This window comes from Petaurus breviceps, unplaced genomic scaffold, assembly GCF_028583685.1.
Source record: "Petaurus breviceps papuanus isolate PSGF00001 unplaced genomic scaffold, PetGlider_PUasm1.0 183, whole genome shotgun sequence".
NCBI lineage: Eukaryota > Metazoa > Chordata > Mammalia > Diprotodontia > Petauridae > Petaurus > Petaurus breviceps.
The window spans coordinates 13,939,214-13,958,837 of record NW_027185791.1 but is presented as its reverse complement, the minus strand read 5'-3'; the positions used below and the strand labels follow the sequence as shown (position 1 = coordinate 13,958,837).

General features: G+C 48.0%; 1 protein-coding gene across 1 annotated transcript in view; it reads left to right on the top strand.

Annotated features, from left to right (window-relative positions):
- LLGL1 (LLGL scribble cell polarity complex component 1) overlaps nucleotides 1–19,624 on the top strand; it is an 88,065-nt gene that overhangs the window by 38,353 nt on the left and 30,088 nt on the right. The window contains exons 3-7 of the mRNA XM_069087738.1: nucleotides 6,280–6,361; nucleotides 6,573–6,688; nucleotides 11,879–12,037; nucleotides 16,352–16,514; nucleotides 16,921–17,056. Coding sequence (XP_068943839.1) covers nucleotides 6,280–6,361; nucleotides 6,573–6,688; nucleotides 11,879–12,037; nucleotides 16,352–16,514; nucleotides 16,921–17,056 — 656 coding nt within the window. The remainder of the gene's footprint in view (nucleotides 1–6,279; nucleotides 6,362–6,572; nucleotides 6,689–11,878; nucleotides 12,038–16,351; nucleotides 16,515–16,920; nucleotides 17,057–19,624) is intronic.

The window sequence follows — 19,624 nt, the reverse complement described above, 5'->3', positions numbered from 1 at the left end:
ATGTGTGGTTTTCTTAAGTCAGCATGTATCTGCAGTGATTTTTATGTATAGTTTCTTTTTGGGTTTGACACAATTGGTTTAAATGATCTAACTAATGATCTAATTGGTTTAGTTTCTAACTCTAAATATATGGTCCTTTGTGTGTCACCCTCTGTTCCCTCTTAGGTGCCCGGAAGTGGCAAAGTGAGGTGGGCTCGAATGCCTTTTTGTGGGAAGGAAACACAACTCTCTAGAAAGGAATCTTGAAGCCTGTCAGAGGCCCACAGGACAGGGGTTCTTAATTAGTGGTGTGCAGATAGATTTCAGGAGATCTATAAGCATGACTGAAAAAAAAAATAGACCTTTATTTTCCACTTTTTTGTTGTTTTCTTGGCAATCCTAAGTATTTTATGCATTTTAAAATAATATTCTGAGAAGGGGTCCATGACAAAAAAAGGTTAAGAACCCCTACCAATGAGGAGAGACAAAAGTGTGTGTCCAAAGGCCTTACTCCAACCCTGCCTCCCCTCACATCCCCAACTGATTCCGTTCTTATAGTATTTATACAATGCAGCCCCCAAAGTGGCCTCAGACTTCTCACACCTGCTTCCGCTGGGCTCTGGCCCATCAGGATCTTAAGAACAGAAAAATTCCAGTCAAGTAGGTTCAGCAGAGGGAACTTAATACCGTTTATTTTTCTTAAGCAGGAAGATTCCAGCTTTCTCCCCCTGGACCCCCACCCCTCCTGTCTACTCCCCATACAGATCATTTCTTTCCTCTCACAGATCCAGGTGGATTGCATGGGAACTCCATGGAGCTCAGAGGGTGGGCAGTAAATGGTGGTTGCCTGGGGTTAGGGGTTTGGACTCCCCAAATGGGGGCTGGTGTTGGGGAGCAGGGCTAAGGTTAGCCATTTTGGGAGCTGTAAGGAAGGTAGCACCACTGTGGGCTTTTCAGGGGAGATGGGTACTTATGTTTCTTTTTGAGGCTAGACTAGGGGTAAAACATAGTTGAAAAGTCCAAGGGTGGCAGGGAGGTACCCTGAAAATTCAGTTAGGATAACCTTTCCCTTCCTGGCCCTACCTCCAGGAAAGCAGGGGAGGGCAGCAGCCTTGGGTGGGAGTAATCACCTCCCCATTCTCAAGATAATGTTGGATTGAAGTAAGCCTAATTCTCCAGGTGACCTTAAAACTGAGGAAGAAATGCAGAATTGGGGGAGTTTGTTAGGGGGGAGAGGCCTCTCTGGGCCCTTGGGAGGTAGCAGAGATTGTTGCCAGGGGCAACAGGCCAGCAGTACAGGACGGTTGCCTGGTGACCCTCAGGAAGGGATTCCAGGGTGATTGTGGAGAATACCAAGCTGGGAGGCCCCTGGCCCCAGCAGAGAGAAAGCTGGGGGAGAGAAGAGAAAGGAGGCGTGGTGAGGAGAAGGGAATGCAGCGCGCTTGGAGGCCAGCAAAGGGAGAGGGGACCAAGCTGGGGAGGGAGGGAGGGAAGGAGGCAGCTGGAGCTTCGGGAGGGGCTGAGGAGTGGAGTGTGAAAGCAAGCCATCTTGACCAATATATCCCCAGAACCAGGCGTATGCTCCCCAAAATACAGCAGAACCTTTTAATTTAGGCACATGAGAGTGGGAGGAGGAGAAACAGGTGGGGAGCCCTAAATTTAAATCTTCGGCTTTTTCCCCTTTTTCCTTGTTTCTCCTCGTCTCCACCTCATTGGAGCTTAGTTTGGGGGAAAGTCTCTGAGAAGTTTGGGAGTCGGAGGAGGATGGGTGAGGTGTTGGCAGGGATTTTGGTCCCCGGAGGGATGGGTGGTGAGTGGGTGTAAGTGGGAATAGGGAGATGCACAGTCCTTGGCTGGCTTCCTCTGTAGCTGCATCCCTGTCTGGGATCCACACCCCTTCATCCAGACTCAGGTGTCCTTACAGGTATGACTGCTCTGTAGGTAAATCTGTCCTGAGTACCTACCGCACATCTTGTTCTGTTGGGGAAGCAAAAGGGGCCCCTGTCCTCAGGAAGGCTTGAGATGATGTCATGAGGCAAAAGAACGGTGGCCTGGGGATCGGGAGACTTGGATTTGAGTCCTGGTTCTGCCATTAACGGGCCTTGGACAAGTCACTTGCCCCATGTGGGCCTCAGCTGCTCCTCTGTAGAAATGGGGTGATGGATGGATAATGGAACATTTCTGTTACTCTGTGTTTTTTATGTAAGGCTTGCTACTCCAAAGAGAGCTGGATGGAGTCTCAGGGACCTGTATTTGAAGCCCTCACTACCTGTATTGGGCACTGCCTTAGTTGTGTACTTGACCTCAGTTTCCCTCTTATAAAATGAAACACATGTAATAGATGGTCTTTAAAGCTGCTTTTCTTTTTAGATCCACGATCCTGTGAACTCTCTATGGGAAGGGCCTGGGTCTTCTTTCTCTGTGTCTTTCCCAGCCCCAGCCTAGGATGGGCTGCACCATTAGTACTTGGTGTGGATAGTTGGCATGAGTGAGCACATGTGTATAGCTATAATTTAAAAGACCAGAGACCCTGGACCACAAGCTGGCAGTTCTAGACCTGAGTTCTGTCTGTGGGGGCTCAGAGTTACGTTAAGTAGCTTATCTTCTTGGTGATCCTGCCACTCAGACTCACTGAACCCCAGTTAGAATTCCAGCCCTCTTGCTAACAGGGCGACCATGCTTAAGTCACTTGACTGATACGGACCTTAGTTTCCTGGTCCATATAATGGGGTTAGTACTCTAGATGGTTCTCCAAGGTTCCTTTCGGTTCTAGATTTATGATTCTGGAACTCACTGACCCATGTTACCTCATGAGGTAGGGATGTCTTCAGAAGGCTGCACAGAGTTGAACTGGACATCCTAGTTTCCCCCTTGTGAGGGCACAGGGCTATGTCACTGAAGAATCTGCCTTTAGTGGGAGCTGGTATTAATTATACTTCCTGACTCCTCTGTAGTTTACAAAGTACTTTCACGTGGAAGGATTGAGTCTTCAAGCAACCCTGAAAGGGAGACAAGGCCAAGATTCTCATCCCCATTTGGCACATGAGGATATTCTGGCCCAGGAACGGAAGTGACTTACCCAAAACCAAACACAAATTGGTGCGTCCAGGCTCCCCTGTACTCCTCTGCCTCCTTGGTATAATACTCTTCATTCAAAAGACACAACTTACAGCCTAAAATAAGTGGGCATGTAGGAACACAAGGGTGAATCAGGAGAGGCGGACGGGTTGTGAATGGGTTAACAGTGTGGAGTTAATTCTGGATAGGGACTCAGTACCGACAAAAGTGAAGGGAGGAATTTTGTTTTGCCAGACAAGATGAAGAGGGGGGATAAAGTTTTATTTAGGGAGATGGCAACAGTGTTTTGGTGGAAAGCGTATTTTGGGTTAGGGGGTTGGAACAAGTGGAAAGAGGGAAGGTAGGGAGAAGGTGAGTAGCTTATCAAGCCAGCAAGCATTTGTTAAACACCTACTGTGTGCCAAGCACAGAGAACATAAAAGCCAAAGCAGCCCCTGCCCTCTAGGGACTTGTAATCTGTTGAGTAAGATAACATATGAACAGCTGTTTAAACCAAGATCAGAGGTGGCATCCATAAGGAGAGAGGAGATCTGTAGGCATAGGAGCTTATCCTACCCTCCCCTGCCCTGGCACCATCCAGCTGCCAGTCAGCAAACGTTCACGGGGCATCAGTTATTTGCACCCCCACTGTGGAGGATACTGAGACTAACAGGAGTCGGTGCCTGCCTGAAAGAAACTCACAGTCTAGTTGGGAAGATACGTAAAGAAGGAGCTGGGGGAAGTGTGAAAGAAAGCAAGAGCTTAGTGCATAGAACGCTGAACTTGTATGTCAGGACCCCTGGGCTTGGATTCCATCCCAAATATTTACAAATTGTGTCGGCCAATAAACTATTATTAAGAGCCAGGCACCGTGCTAAGAGCTGGAGATGCAAAAGGAAGCAGAAGATAGTCACTGCCTTCAAAGAGCTCGGTCTGCTGTGGCAGACAACATACAAACGACTATATACAGGTAAACTGTAGGCAGGAAAACGTTAGGCATAATCAACAGAGGGCAAGTCATTTACCTGCTCAGAGTGTGGAGGGAGGAGGGGAGACGTGGGGAGGGAGATGAGGAGGACCGAACCAGTGGTTTCATCCGGAGGACTCTCCTGAGGGATGCAGGCTGGCCACTTGTATGCACTTTATAATCTTAGAGAGCTGCCTGGGTCTACTGAGTTTCCTCTGGTACTAACTCAGTAGATGACTGTGAGCTCACCCGCCCCAGATTTCTGCTGATATACTTTGCATCTAAGAGGTAAACAGATGTGTTAATTTTCTTACCGGCTTGGGGTGGGGCAGATGAAGGTTGAGGGGAAAGACAATATGTGATCATAGGGCACTGGTTCCTGATCTAAGGGCAAATTGCAGTTACTGAAGAACTCCAGAAGGATCTGGAAGAGTCCTTTGGGAAAGCTTCAAGAGGGAGCTGAGTTCATCTGGCTAGGACCCTTCCTGGGCTCCTTACTGAGGAAGCAGAATTGAGACTGATTGGCATGTCTTCTCCCCTCTACAGCATCAGCTGAAAAGGCCCCGGAGCCTCTAACCAGTTCTGATTCCTGCCCATGTTGAGTGGGTGCTGTGAACTTCTTCTTTTCAAGTTCTGGTGATTGTAATATGAGAATGCCCCACGAGAAGGTAGAACAAAGCACTTGTCTCTAGTCACGAGGAAATCGTTAGGCTCCGTCATCACCTGGTGTCTGGCATTTGTTCACCCGTGAGTTCCCCTCTGTGGGCCTCAGTTTCTTTCTCTGTGTAAAGAAGTGGGAATAAGTGACCTCTGAGGTCCCTTTCGGCTCAGATAGTCTTTGGCTTTAGAATGCCTAGAATTCATAATAAGTCATAAGGGAATTCAGAGAGGTTCTGGAGCAGTCTGGGAAATCTTAATGGAGGAGATGAGCCTGGAGGTGGATGCTGAAAGATACATAGAGCTCGGAGAGGTGAGTTAAAGGAATGAAGGCTGAGCCTGAGCTGATCGGAGTTGCTGTCTCTTCAGGGCTTGCAGTCAGCCTAGGTGCCTGATGCTGGCTCTGACTTTAAGGATTTCTTTCATGTTCCAATTCCCCAATGCCCACTCCCTCTCTGCACGCAGCACAAGAGCCTGCTGGCTGCTACTAATGCTAACCAGTTTCTTCCCCTGATCCTCATTTCCAGTCAGAAGTAGAGCTGATTAAAGAATAATCATTTTGCAGCTGATGGAAATTTCCCTCTCTGAGCTCTGCATTCTTTGTTATGGGTATAGAAATGAGAACAGGGCACAGCACAGAACTGGCACCAGAGAGGGTGCCCAGGGCTTCTTAGTGCAAGGATTTTCCAGCTCCAGAAAATGGGGGGGAGGAATGGGGAGCTGGGGTGCAGGACTGAAGTGAGTTCTAGACTCTGGCATGATAGAGAACTGGAAGGGGCATCGAGAGACAAAGTCTCAGGTCCTCTGTCTGCCACTAGCCAGTAGCATAACCTTGGGCCAGCAATTGAGAGCCCAGGATTCTGGCTTCCTTCCCAACCTTTAGATTCCCAAGGAGAGCCAAGTGCTATCAGATTTGGCATAACAATCCTTATCGTCCCTTCTCCTGAAGCCTGTGTTGGGGTGGGGTGCGGGGAGTCCTTTGGACAAGTAGATCCAAATTTAGGTCTACAAATCCAGCCCCCAAATGCACCCCATTCCCTAGCCTTTGGTCCTTAGGGTGTCAAGCTGGCTATTCTGTTCTGTGCACCTTCCAGTCCTTTGTCGAGTGCTAGGAGAATGGGGTGCAGATAATGAAGTAAAAAACGGGGTCCCTGCCCCCAGAACAGACTAGCTCAGAATGAGAGAGGGCCAAAGGGAATGCACCTGTGTACAGGATACATTATAAGGAGGAGGGGTGGAAATGAGCCCGAGCAGCTGGGGAAGACGTCCCGTTCCTGGAGGCGATGCCAGCTGGGCCTTGAAGCCTGAACAGTATTCCTGTAGACAGAAGGTGTCATCATACCTGGGAAGCATTTGGTTCCTTGTGGTTGCAGATGTGGAAAGGAGGGACGCTACACTGACTTAGGGCCCGAGAAGGGAGGTTGCTTTCCTTGTCTCTGGTTTTTCCTATTTGTAAAGTCCCCCACAACTCTGGGCACTCTCGACATTCCACTGCTTAGTAGTCAGTAAAGAGACCATTCTCAAGTTCGCATCGAGGGGGTAAAGAGGTGCGGGTAGACTCATACCAGGGTCTCCTTCCTTGCCTGCTGCTGTTTTGCCCTTGACCTTGCCCTCTGAAGATATGGGGCCCCTGGCGTGGAGTTCACGGGCTTGCATAAGGAGACGGCTACAGTCACACAGATGCACTTTTTACCTGGCCAGGTAAGCCTTATTTGCCATCTCTCTTTATCCTTTGCTCTTCCTGGCTATTCCAGTGGAACCGTGAGCCTGGGAACCCTTTCCTGGAGACAGATGGGCTCAGCGGTGGGAACGTCTGTCCCTTAGCCATGGCTTCCTGTAGGTAAACCGCCTTGCCCCCAACTAAAATTTGTGTTTGCCAAGCCCCTGAAAGCTCTCCCTTCTGTCTCCCTAGGGCCAGCTCCTCACCTTGCTAGACGACAACACCCTCCACCTTTGGGGGATCTTTCAGAAGGATGGCTACTCCCACTTGGAGGAGACCCACAGCTTCCTCCTGCCGGGCCGCCCAGGGTTTGACAGTGCTAAGTACTCAATGCCACCTTCCCTGCCCCTCCCTCCCTCCCTCTCTCTCTGTCTCTCCCTCTCTGTCTCTCTCTGTCTCTCTCCCTCTCTGTCTCTCTCTGTCTCTCTCTCTCTCTCTCTCTCTGTCTCTCTCTCTCTCTTGCTGTCTCTCTCTCTCTTGCTGTCTTTCTCTCGCTATCTCTCTCTCTCTCGCTGTCTCTCTCTCTCTCTCCCTCTCTGTCTTTCTCTATGTCTCTCTCACTCTCTCTCTCTCTCCCTCTCTGTCTCTTTCCCTCTCTCTCTCTCTCTCTCTCTGTGTCTCTCTCTCAATGGGGAATGGGAGCTTAATTTCTGGGCCAGGTTATACATGGGTGGGTAAACCTTCAAGACCAGACCAAGGAATGAACATGGGTGACTAGGCTGATTGTACTTAAAGCTACCCAGATGCTGGGATTTCAGAGGCCTCATTTTCTTTTTTTCTTTTTGCTTTTTGGAGGGCATTTGGGGCCAAGTGAATTGCCCAAGGTCACACAGCTAGTTTTTGTGTTAAGTGTCTGAGGCCGGATTTGAACTCAGGTCCTCCTGACTCCAGGGCCGGTGCTCTATTCACTGCACCATCTGGCTGCCCCTGTCTCATTTTCTTTTAAAGGCTGCAAAACAGGGCACGGAGTTCTGAAACTTCTCTAGAGAGATTTCTTTTGAAATCCTCTGTCCTTATCTCCAAAACGGGACTTATCCAGAGGAAAAAGAAACAAATGCTTTTCCATCTGGCTTTGTAGCCTTTGGGACCAGCTCTGTTGATAGGGTGCCCTCATTTTAGGTCAAAAGCTGTCCCTAACCACTCTGGGGAGCCCTGGAGACTGATGGTGAGGGGGCCCCTTCTCTATTGTATGGCTCATGCTATCCCTAGGAGGCTCTCTGCCCCAATGTGTCCCTTAATTCAGGTCCATACTTCTGTGGGGTTCTCCTGGGCATTAGGATCAGAACAGGACCTTTTCAGACTCAGGTCAAAATGTTTTCTGTCCTTTGGGACATTCAGAATTCTCCACTCCCTTGTTTTTCCTCTGGGTTCAAGTTCAGATTCTGTGTTATGTGCCCCCCCCCTCAGCAAAGTCCCCTCCCAGCTGCCCCCTTACCCTGAAGCCTTACCCCAAGAACAACCTTTCTCCCTCAAGTTAAACCCCCGTGGGTGCTGCCGCCAGCCTGGTTGCCTGGGAAACAGCTTCTCTGGTGCGAGATGAGCATCCTGTTCGTGGGTAGCCGCTGTCTCTCCACCAACATCTCAGTTTGCTTTTTTTTTTTTTTTTTGGTAAAGTGGGGCAAGGTGGAGAGTGAACAGTGGGTGTCATGACTGGCAGGTAGAGGGGGCGGGACTGTTGATCCATCCAGCTGGGCAGCCTGCAGGACAACTCACCCAGAATGCTGTAGGCCGGGGAGAGTCGGGAGCTTCCAGGCCCCCACAGTGCCATATCTCTGGCTGCCATGCTTGTTTTGGATCCTGAACTTCAGGAGGAAAAGCCCTTCTGGCTTAGGGCAGAGGAGATTGCCCTAGACCTGGCCTCAGCTTGATCATACTCTGGTAGAAAAGGTTGGGATGGAGGGTTTTGATGAACTTTTAGACCCCAAGCTACTGCATAATTTGGAGCAAGAGGGCCATGGTCCCCTTGTCTGGACCTCAGCTGTTGAGGAGCCTGCATTCAGTCAGGACAGTGGTGGAATTCTGGGGAACCCCAATGCCTTACTTGGGATGCTGCAGTCTTTGCTTTAATTTCCTGCATAATACTACTCCCTCCCTAACAGAGAGATGATGGACAAAAGACGTAGACTGAATTACATGCTTTTGGACATGACCAGTGTAGGGCTTTATTTTTCTTGGTTTATGTTTATTTGTTACAAGGGTTTTGCTTTTCTTTTAGTAAAGAGGGGGAGACATGGGAGGTAAAGAAGATAAATGCTTATTAATTGAAAAAACTTTCTTTCATTGGAAACAACAAAAAATATTAAGTTCCTAACTAAGTCTGAGTAGGAAATGGGCCTATTTCTGATTGATGACAGCAGCGCCCAGGCTAATAATAGGGACCATCCTTTTCTGGGTTTGCATCATCCCTATCAGGGTATCAGCAGAGAATAGCCCTGCCCTCTGCTTCCCCACTCTGGCTGCTGGAGGCCAAGGGAAGAAGAAAGGGAAGGGACTGTCAGGACTCTGTCACAGAACACAGAACCAGGAGGAAAAGGGAGAGATCGTTTGGGGCCCAGGTATAAGTGTGACAGGGTCTGGTGCAGGGAAACGGCTTCGCTTTAGGGCATCCTAAGAGGGCCATCAACTACTTGTGTCCTTCCTTCCTCTGGTGATGATGGGAACAAATAATGTCCAAGCTGGTTCAAGGAAGTTGGATTAGATCAGGGCCTAAGGCTCTTTATCTGTACCAGTTACCTGGATCTGAGCCCTGGAACTACATAGAGCTCTGTCTGTGAGGGTGAAGAGCAAGGGTGGGGGGAGTGGCCTCTTTTTGAATGTTCTGTCCTGACTGTCTGTCTGTCTGTCTTCATATAGCAATGCGAGGCAGTCTTTATTTGTTCCATTAAGCTTGTGCCCACCCACTACCACCCAAGCCTGCCGCTGGGTCATTCTCTCCCCAGAAACATTTCTAGGAATACAAAGCCTTCTAAAACTAGGCAAGACCCATGGTCTGCCCAGCCCAGGGTCTGATGCCAATAGAGGCCATCAGGAGATGAGCTATGAATGGAGAGAGTTTCAAGTATCCTCCTTAACCCTAGTTTCAAAGGTCTGGCATATCTCAGCTTCTCTCAGTAACCGTGCTTGGCTCTGGCATTCGTCAGTGAGTCCAAAGCCTTTCTGAAAACATTCTCATTTCCTGCCTCTCATCTCTTGGGGGGCAGGGGGGATGAAGTCCCTAAGCCAGCTACATGGAGCAGTCGTTGAAAAGCGTTTATTGCCCCCCCCCCGGCCTCAAGTCATTCAGCAGATTCTGTTGTCTTTAGGGCTTTAACCCCGTCTCCCCTCAATTCATTAATGGTTTCTGAGAAAATATCGCGTCATGTGGAGCTCCATAGGAACAATGCGATAGTGACTGATAGTTTGGACAGTGATGCTGTAGGATGCCTTTGACGTTTTTAAAAAATATTGTTATTGGGAAAGAGTGGCTGGGGCTTTGTGCAGGGAGAACAGAGGTGGACGAGACACAGCCCCTGCCCTCAAGGAGCACAGAGTCTGGTAGAGGGTGTGGGACCAGTGCCTAAAACACAAGCTGGCAGTGTAGGACAGAAGGGGCAGATGCCAGCATTATGTTAAGTGTTAGATGATAGTAAATGCGCTAGGAGATCAGGGGAGGCTTCCCAGAGGGGCTGGGACATCTGCTAGGACTTTGAAGGATGCTTTGAATTTGGATTGGGGGGAAGGATAAGATGGGCATTCAGAGAGGGAGGAGAGGGACTGTGTGAGTGAAAGCAGAGTGATCGAAATGAATATGGTGTGTGTGTGCCTGGCAAAGTCACTTCCTAGACTAAAGTGGAGAGGGGTGTGTGTGTGTGTGTGTGTGTGTGTGTGTGTGTGTGTGTGTGTGTGTGAGACAGTCAGGGAGGAGAGAGAGAGAGGCAGAGAAAGATCTTACTACCTCCATCATTTGGGAATTTCTTCTCTTTGACTCTCCACTCTGTAAAAATCCATGGTGTGGAAATGAGAATTTCAGTACGGTTCAGAGAGGTCTCCGGGATTAACTGAGGCCAAGGAGAAGCTCATCTTCAGTGAGACTTGTAGGCACAAGAGGAGAAATCCTGACTGCTGTGGGCATCAGTGGTTGAGCCTCCCTGGGCAGATGTGTAACTGGTCTCCTGGCCATCCTCCCTTTGCTTCTGTCTCCAGGGACTCTCTTTGTCTCCAAGCTCTGTAGCTAGCCTTTCTGTGAAAACGAGGCAGAAAGAGTCAGTCATGGAAGGAAATGTGACTTTTTTTTTTCCAATTTGAAAGGAGTTCTAGAAAGAGGCAACCGTGGAAAGAACACTGGATTTGGACTCAAAAGACCTTGGTTCAAATCACATCTGCCCTTGAGTAGCTCTGTAACCTAGGCTGTCACTTAGTAACTGTCACTTAGCATTTATGTAGTGCTTTCAGGTTTTCAGAGTGCCTTACGTAGCTTAATCCATTTGTCCCCTACCTTGTAAGTCAGATGCCACTTAATTTCTCTGCGCTTCAGTTTCATCAGCAAAATGGGCACAATACTGTCTATTCTCCCCCACCCCATGCACGGCAGCCCCCTCTCAGGGTATCATGAAGTGAAAATGTTTTGTTAACCTTAAAAGCCCCCATAAATACCTCCAACTAGTTTGATCTTTATCATTGGCTGAAGACAGTTTGGGAACATCTGTGGCTTCCCCAGTCATCCAGTATCTGCATACTGTCAAGCTCTGCTGTCCCCCTCCTGTGTAACCCAGAAGAGACTTTCTCCTTTCCTCTTCTCTCTCCTCCATTCTCTTTCCATAGCACAGGAGCATAGATTTAGATCTAGAAGAGGGATATCCAACACAACGCCCTCATTTTACAGTTAAGGAAACTGAGGCCCAGAGAGGTTATAAGTGACTTGCTCAGAGTAATGCTTATCTTAACAGGCAAAAGCAGAGTTTGAACCCAGGTCCTTATTCCAAATCCAGCCCTATTCACTGTGCCAACTTCTTCCTTTGATCAGGCCAAAGGAGGAGGGACTGGGGAGCCTATTCCCTCAGAGACTATTTTTACAAAACTATACACAGATTCTTAATGACTAATTGCAGTGAGTAATTTCAGGTGATAATTATGTACCTCAGAGCTGCTCTCTCCTCCCCATAATTCCTCTTCCCCTTGCAGGTTCCAACACAGTAATTAGCAACTAGCCAGCCCTTTCAAGTCAGAGAGCACTGCCTGATAGTTAAATAATAATAATAATAATAATAATAATGAGGTCTGAATCCCCTCTGAAACTTTTCCTGGTAGGATTTAGTAACCCACCAAAGGGCAAAGCCCCACCTGGCAATTCCTTGCCCTGTGGTGTTCTGGGTTGCATTTGGGGCTTCTGGCTGAGCGTGAATGCCTGTGGGTCTTTCTAATCTCTTTGGACTGGCGGTGCTCTCCTAGCCTCTTTTAAATCCTTCCTCTAACAATGTCAAGGCTGCTCACCTGCCTTTTTCCTTTGACTCTCTGGACAGCTCTCCTCCCAGCATCACCCGGGTGACAGTGATCTTGCTGAAGTCAGCCTGCAACATGGCCTGCTTGGGTACTGAAGGAGGTGGTATCTACTTCCTGAATCCCACCAACCTTTCCTTGCTAGACGACCAGACCCTCTACCAGGATGAGGTCCTACAGAGGTGAGGAGCTGAATGGAGAGGTCAAGGGAAGGAAGACCCTGTCATTTGACTTTATATCCCCCCACACACCCCTCTGTCCCTTAAACGGAGAGGAAAAAAGTATATTTTAATTTAGTGGTTTGAAAACATGTTTAATCTGCAGATGACTGGAGGGGGGGCGGGGTGGCATAAAAGCCGTGCTAGATTAGGTGCTTCACTGCTGTTGCTGATGGCTCACCCAGATGACCCTTTAGAACTGGTATAACTCTGGGACATCTTCAGGATGGTCTGTAGTTCTTGTTAAATAGGCAATTACACGTCCAGGACCGAAACTAAAGAATAGATATCAGACTTCATGAATAATGTGCTACTTAGGATTCAGCAAAGGGATGGAAGGAGTACAATAAGGGACACTTTTCCATGTGACTTTATACATTAATAGAAGCACTGTGGACTTGGGGTCCAGAAAACGTAGGTTCAATTCTACCTCTGACGCTACATGCCCTAGGCTAGTCTATTAACCTCTGTGTGCTTTGGGCAACTCCTTGGGACTTATCTTTTCAGTCTCAGATGGGTTGCCATATGAATCAGTGAGGAGAGTCCTCCATCCTGATTGAATCACGCATCTTTTGTGTTTGTAAGTGCATGTATTTTTTTGAAATAAACTTTTGGTATTTATTTCTGTATCACCTACATTTCCCAGTGTGTCCTCTCCTCCATCTCTTCCTGGAGAGCTATCTTTTGGAACAAAGGAGAAAAAACAGTTCAGAGAAACTAACCAACACATCAAGACAAGTTTGCTATTATTTGGAATGTTCCACACCCTTAGTCTCCCCTACCTCTGCAAAGAAGGGAGTGGCCTCCTCACACCTCTTGTTTGAGGAGAAGCTTGATCATTATAACTTCACAGTACTCATTTTCTGTTGTTTTGTCCTTTTCCTTTATGTTGTTGTCATTACCTATAGTTTTCCTGGTTCTGCTTGCTTCACTTTGCATCTGTCCATGTCAATCTTCCTGCACTTTTCTGTAACATTTCATTGCATCCAGGCATCCCAAACTTATTTTAGCTGGTTCCCTATCAGGGGGAGCCCTACTGGTAGGATTTAGTAATCTACAGAAGGGCAAAGCCCCAACTGCAAGTCTTTGCCCTTTGATGTAATAGGTATTTCTGGGTTGGATCGGGGCTTCTGGCTGAGCTTGGATTGCTGATCCTCCCCTAGCCTTCTTTAAATCCTGCCTCTAACAGTTGTTTGCAATTCTTTGCTACTGCAAAAGGCATATTTTTTTTTTTTTTTGCAAAAAGCATTGCTATAAATATTTTGGTTCATTTCATCAGCCTCCTTGGGATGTGTATCTAACACTGGAACTTCTAAACCAGAGGAGATGGACATTTTAGTCACTTTTTTCCAATGTGTTTTCCAGAACGATGGAACTAATTCACAGATCCCCTTTTCAAAGTTTTAATATGGTACACATATTTTGAATGCCAGAAAATTCCACTCTCTATGGCATGGTCATATTTATATATTTAAATTTGTTATTGATATTTTGCTTGTCCTGCAGTTTGATTCATTGTTATAGGTAATTCCAGGTGAGAAAAGTTTCTCAGTGTAAAACCACACACAAGCAGCTTTCCAGAGGACTGTTGCTGTGAACAGCTTTCAAGGTTCTGATTACGTAGTAGTATAGTGAACATTCTATTTATTCAATAACAAATCAGAGCAAAACATTCACAGAGAATCAAGGTACAGCATTCACAATGTTACAGCTTATCACAGAAAATCAAAATACAGCATTCACAATGACTTATCACTAAAATGGCCACACAGTTTTCACAAAAGTGGTCACAGTAGTTTTCAGCAAAGTACAATCATTTAATAAGTCAAACATTCAATCATCCTTAAGGAGGCTTGCCTCCTTAAGGGTCACAAAATACAGTAGTTAAAGTTCTCCATTCATGGGGCACACTAAATTACAAATCAGTCACTACTCAGTCATCAGTCACTACTTAGTAACTTATTAAGAGGTAGTGGAAAATACACAGGCCATCCGCCCCAAGGTCACAAGCAAATCACAGTCTTCTCCCTCAGTTCACAGTATCCAGGTAAAGCCTTCTTTCAGCTTGACTCAAGGCTGGCTCTCAGCTTCCATGGTTCCAGCTCCAACTGTCACCTGGGTTCAAAGGCAGGCAGCTCCCAGCTCCTTGTCCAGTTCTTCGTCCTGTTCCCATTTCATATTGAAGCTCACAGTGTCCAGTCCACCTCAAGTCCTTCACAGTTCCTGTTTCTGGGAAGACAAAGCTTGACAGAGCCACCACAATATTCATGCACATTGCTGGCACCGTCATCAATTCACTATCTGCTTGTGAAATCAGCTCAGACCCACCAACAAGGTCTGAGAACTCAACACAAATCATCAACATAGGAATCAACACAGACCCACAAACTAGGTCCATGAAGTCAGCACACATCATCAGTGTAGTCTCAGGACCTCCAGAACCCTTCCTCCAGGACTTCTGTACACAGACAACCAGAGAATCCTCTTCCAGGGCTTCCAGTGAGGTCCCAGGGCTTTTGTACAAAGTGTCACAAACACACACCAGTGCAGACAGAGCAGAGAGAGTGTGTGGATACCACAAGTTTTCTCCTTGACTGCCACAAGTCTTCTCAGTTCCTGCTGTCTCTAGCCCTGGGGCTCTCCTTATATAGTTGTTAGCTCCTCCCCAGGAATTCACAAGTTCTAGGGTTCACAAGTTGTGGGATTCACATGTTCTGCTTCTTAACAGACTGAAACAAGGTGAGAACTGCTTCTGTGCTTGCCATTACACTCAGCCACTATAGATCTGACCAGATCTGCAACTATATAGAGTTGTGTGTGGTAGTAAGAGGTCAGATAATTTCCCAAGAGTCACATAGCCCACATGTATCAAGAAGCAGGATTTGAACCTATTTCTTCCTGCCTGGAAGGGTGATTCTCTATCATTGCTTCTACGAAGGTTTTTTGGGTTGTTTTTTTTTTGCTTTTTGGAGGGGGGCGGGCAGGGCAATTGGGGTTAAGTGACTTGCCCAAGGTCACACAGCTAGTAAGTGTTAAGTGTCTGAGGCTGGATTTGAACTCATGTTCTCCTGACTCCAGGGCTGGTACTCTGTTCACTGTGCCACCTAGATGCCCCAAAGGTATTTCTTTTAAGCCAAGGTGAATACGTTATGATCAAGACGTGAAGTCTCCAGTCGATAGTGGCCCAAAGGGACCATCATCTTCAGACCTTGCCAAGGGCCCCCAGATGCCCTGCTGACCATGTGTCATGCTATCCACAGTCCCCCCATCTGTTCGTGTGGGAGGACAGTTTTCCTGTCCCAGTTAGGTGCCTCATTTGGGCAGCTGCTATGCAGTTGGGGCCCTTAGGTCTCTAGCCCTAAAAGTGAAGAAGCATCCACTCCTACCTAGGGCAAGACCGTAGTGAAAGGGCTAAGTCCAAAGGCTGGATTCTCATCCTGGCTCTGCTGCTAAGCGGCTGTGTGAGTTTGGGCCCATTTCAGCCTCTGGGGTCTATGTGCTCATCTCCAGAATGAATGTCATAACCTTACTTGGTACTCCTTGTTAGAGGCATTTTGAAGATCCAGTGGGGCCATATGGTGTAAGTGTACTAGGTTGGAAGTCTGAGGAGTTGGGGTTGAATTCAAACTCTGCCATTAAAACCACCGTCTAACCTTGGGCAAGTTTCCTTCATCCAGAAAATGAGGGCATTGGACTACATTTTCTTCAGATTTGCTTCTAGCTGTAGATTCTAGAAAATGGTGGATGGGGATGTGTTTTGAAAAGTATAAAGTTTTGTTTTGTTTTGTTTTTTTAAATGGAAAGGAATAATAATCCTGATAAGTATCAATTTGGTCTGAGCTGGAGATTGAGAAGGATTTAGAATGCATCCCATCCTCACTCCAAGCCTTCTCAGCAGGCTTGGGTATAGCCAGGGATCATCTAGGCCAGCACTGTCTTCTGCTGACAAGACTACCCCGAAACCATTTCAGAACTTCTCAGGGACAGTAAGGGCAGTTAGGTGGTACAGTGATAGAGCATTGGGTTTAGAATCAGGAAGAGTCATCTGACACACTAACGATGTGACCCTGAACAAGTCACTTAACCCTATTTGCCTCAGTTTCCTCTTCTGTAATATGGACTGGAGCAGGAAATGGCAGCCCACTCTAGCGCCCTTGCAAGAGGGATCGTCACTGACCGGGATCCACAATCAGGACAATAAGGAAGGAGAAACTTCCCCTCGGGGTCATTGCAGGGAGTTGTATATTATGTCTGACTGCCTTCTGTTTCTCTTTGTAGTGTGCCCGAAGATTACAGGTGTGGGAAGGCCCTCGGGCCAGTGGAATCCCTACAGGAACATCCTCAGGACCCCTCCAAGATTCTCATTGGCTATAGCCGGGGCCTGATCGTCATCTGGGACCAGAGCACAAGGCATATTGACCACCTTTTCTTGGGGAATCAGGTATGCTGGAGGATACCTCTTGGTACTCACCATGCCAGTGGGACAGTCAGGGGCTGGGTGTGTTCCTAAGCCCTCTGGTTTACCCTGAGGATGCTCTCCAAGCACCCTGTGTGATTTCCAAGCAGAGAATGACCCAGATCCCTACTGTTCACCAGCTGACTGACCACGGGCATATCACTTAACTGTTCTGGTCTATGGTCATGTCATCTGTAAAATGGGCACAATAACAGTTTAACTTCCTAAGGGCAAGGGGGCTGTCTCCTCCAGCTCCAAAATCTGTGACCCAGTGGTTCTAAGAACAGAGACCAGCCTAGGAGGTCATGCAGAGGACCCCTTCCATCCCTTTGGCCCAGACCTGCCAGATCTTAGGCCTCTGAAAACAGCTCTTCTCTCTCTGCCTCTGCAGCAGCTGGAGAGCCTTGCATGGGAGCGCAGTGGCAACATCCTTGTGAGCTCCCACAGTGATGGCAGCTACATGGTCTGGTCAGTGAGTGACGACAGTGCCTGGACCCTCCAGCCCACCACCTCCACCGTCCCCTACGGTGAGCAGACTGAACGACACACTCACACACACACACACACACACACACACACACGCACACGCCTGTTGTATCTCTTGGGCACCCCCTGCAGGAGCTGCAGTGATGCCCCCCTGGAGTCAGCAAGGTCCTGGGCTCTGCAGCCGGGCTGTGCAGGCTTCGTAGGGAGTTTTTCCAGACTAGCAGAGAGGATTGCCCATCACATGTGCTAGGGTAGTCAGCTGCCTGAGTGCAGGGACTTTGGTCACAGGTGACACTGTGGAAACCTCAGAGCCCTGGTCCTGCCTCTCTGCTAAGTGATGAATGTGTGTGTTACTTCTGACATCTTTGGGGTAATCTTTTTTTATATCATGTTCACTTCTCTGTGACTCTTCTCCCTCCCTTCCACCTCTTACCCTCCGCCCTCCAACATGACATTCTCCATTCTAATTAATAAATGTAGCCAAGCAGAGCAAATCAGCACATTGATTGTGCCTGAGAGAGAATGTATGCCTCACCCTGCCCCTGTGGTCTGCCACTTCTCTGCTGAGAGGTGAGAGGCATGCTTCCTACACTGATCCTGCCCTCACTATTGAACATTATCTTGGTCCACAGAAGAATCTGTGATTCTTCTGTCTTTGTGGGTGGAGGATCACTGACGTAATAGAAAGAATGCTGACGAGATCTGGTTTCAAATCCTGCCTTTAACACTGGCTGTGTAACCAGGCAATCAGTAAACCTTGTGTGCCAGGCACTGTGCTTAGTGCTGGGGATACAGAAAGAAGCAGAAGACAGTCCCTGCCCTTGAGGAGCCTACGGTCTAATGCAGGGGATGACAACAGACAGATGTGTACCAGCAGCCTGCATACAGGGTAAATGGGAAGGCATTGACGGAGGGAAGGCATTAGCAGTGAGAGGCTGGGAAAAGCTTCCTGGGAAAGACGGGACTCTAGCTTTAGATCGCGTCCGTCCGAGCTTCGGTCTCAGAGAGAAGTTTCTTCATCTGCAGAATAGGAATTGTACAAACTGATACCTGTCCCGCATTGGATGGGCACCACACGCAGTCTTCAGGTGTAGGGAAGGAGGAAAGGGAGTAAGCATTTATCAAGGGTCCGCTGTCTGCCGGTTACTATATTAAGCACATTTCACAAATATTCCTTCATTTGTAGCTCGCAACAACCGTGGGAACTCTGCTCTTATTATCCCAATTATGCAGTTGAAGAAACTGAGGCAAACGGAGGTTAAGTGACTTGCCCAGGGTCACACAGCTACTGAGTATCTGAGGTCAAATTCAAACTCGGGTCTTGCGACTCCAGACTTGGCTCTCTATTCATTTGTATCCCCTGGCTGCCTCACATATGCTCAAGTATAAGTGAGTCCCTTTGCATACTTGAAAAGTATGATCTAAATGTCATCTCTCATTATTGGGCCTTGTAGCCTAGTATGGTTCCACCTCTGACCTCTTCCCCTCTAGTATGGCCTTCAGTGCCCCTTATTTTCTGAGCTTTCCCATTTGTGGTAGCTTTACTGGTCTTCTCAGACTCCCGCCAGCCTGATTTCTAGAGAACGTCCCACCCTGGAGGCTTTGTATCCCTTTGGGCCTGGGTACAGCTGGTGTTGACTGTCTGTCAATTGAATAAATAAGCCCATCAGCTATGATGTCTCTATTGGGCACCTGCCTCTTGTGAGCCCAGTCCAGAGCTTTCCACCCCTGCCTAGCCTTATCTGCAAGGGTAGCATAGAAGGGTGAAGGTGACAGTCACGCAAGATGGGTGCCACAGGAGTGGGGCACTTCCCCTAAACTCTGAGCTGGGCAGAATTTTGACAAGTTAAGACTTTGGGAGAAGGTTATAGGATAAAGAAAGAATTTGAGCTAGGCAAGGTAGAGGCAGGCAAGGACCAGTCCATTCTGGCTAGATCTCTGGATACATGTAGAGGAATTCTTGGTAGGTTAGGAAGCAGCTGAGTGGCTCAGTGGATAGAGCGCTGGGCCTGGAGTCAGGAGACCTGAGTTCAAATCCAGCTTCAGACACTCACTGGCTGTGTGACCCTGGGCAAGTAATTTAACCTCTGTTTAACCTAATCCACTGGAGAAGAAAATGGCAAACCACTCCAGTGTCTGCCAAGGAAGCCCAGGATGGGGTCACAGAGAGTCAGACGTGACTGACCAACCACAACAATGATTGGAAAAAGTCTGCCGGGGCCCATGCAGGGCAAGCCTTGAATGCTGGGCCAAAGGCTTTATTTGGGGGACAAGTACGTGATTGTGGAAGATTCTTGAGTGGAGAATGGAGTGATATGGTCAGGATTCATCGACTAGTTGCCTTTGTCATTGGTGTGGAGGTTGGATTAGAAAGGAGAGAGCAAGGAAGCGAGGAGGTTCATAGTGCTGGACCCTATGAGGGATACAAGATGTGTAAGATGTGGTGTCTGTCCTTGGGATGCCTGTAGTTTTGTTAAGGAGAAAGAAACAGGTATAGAAAATAACGGGACAGAGCAGGGGGTCTACGTGCTTAATCACACAGTGAAAGCTGGAGTTGGGAGATCAGTGTGGACTGGCTGGGGGGAGGTGGGGACTTGGGAGGGAAGGTC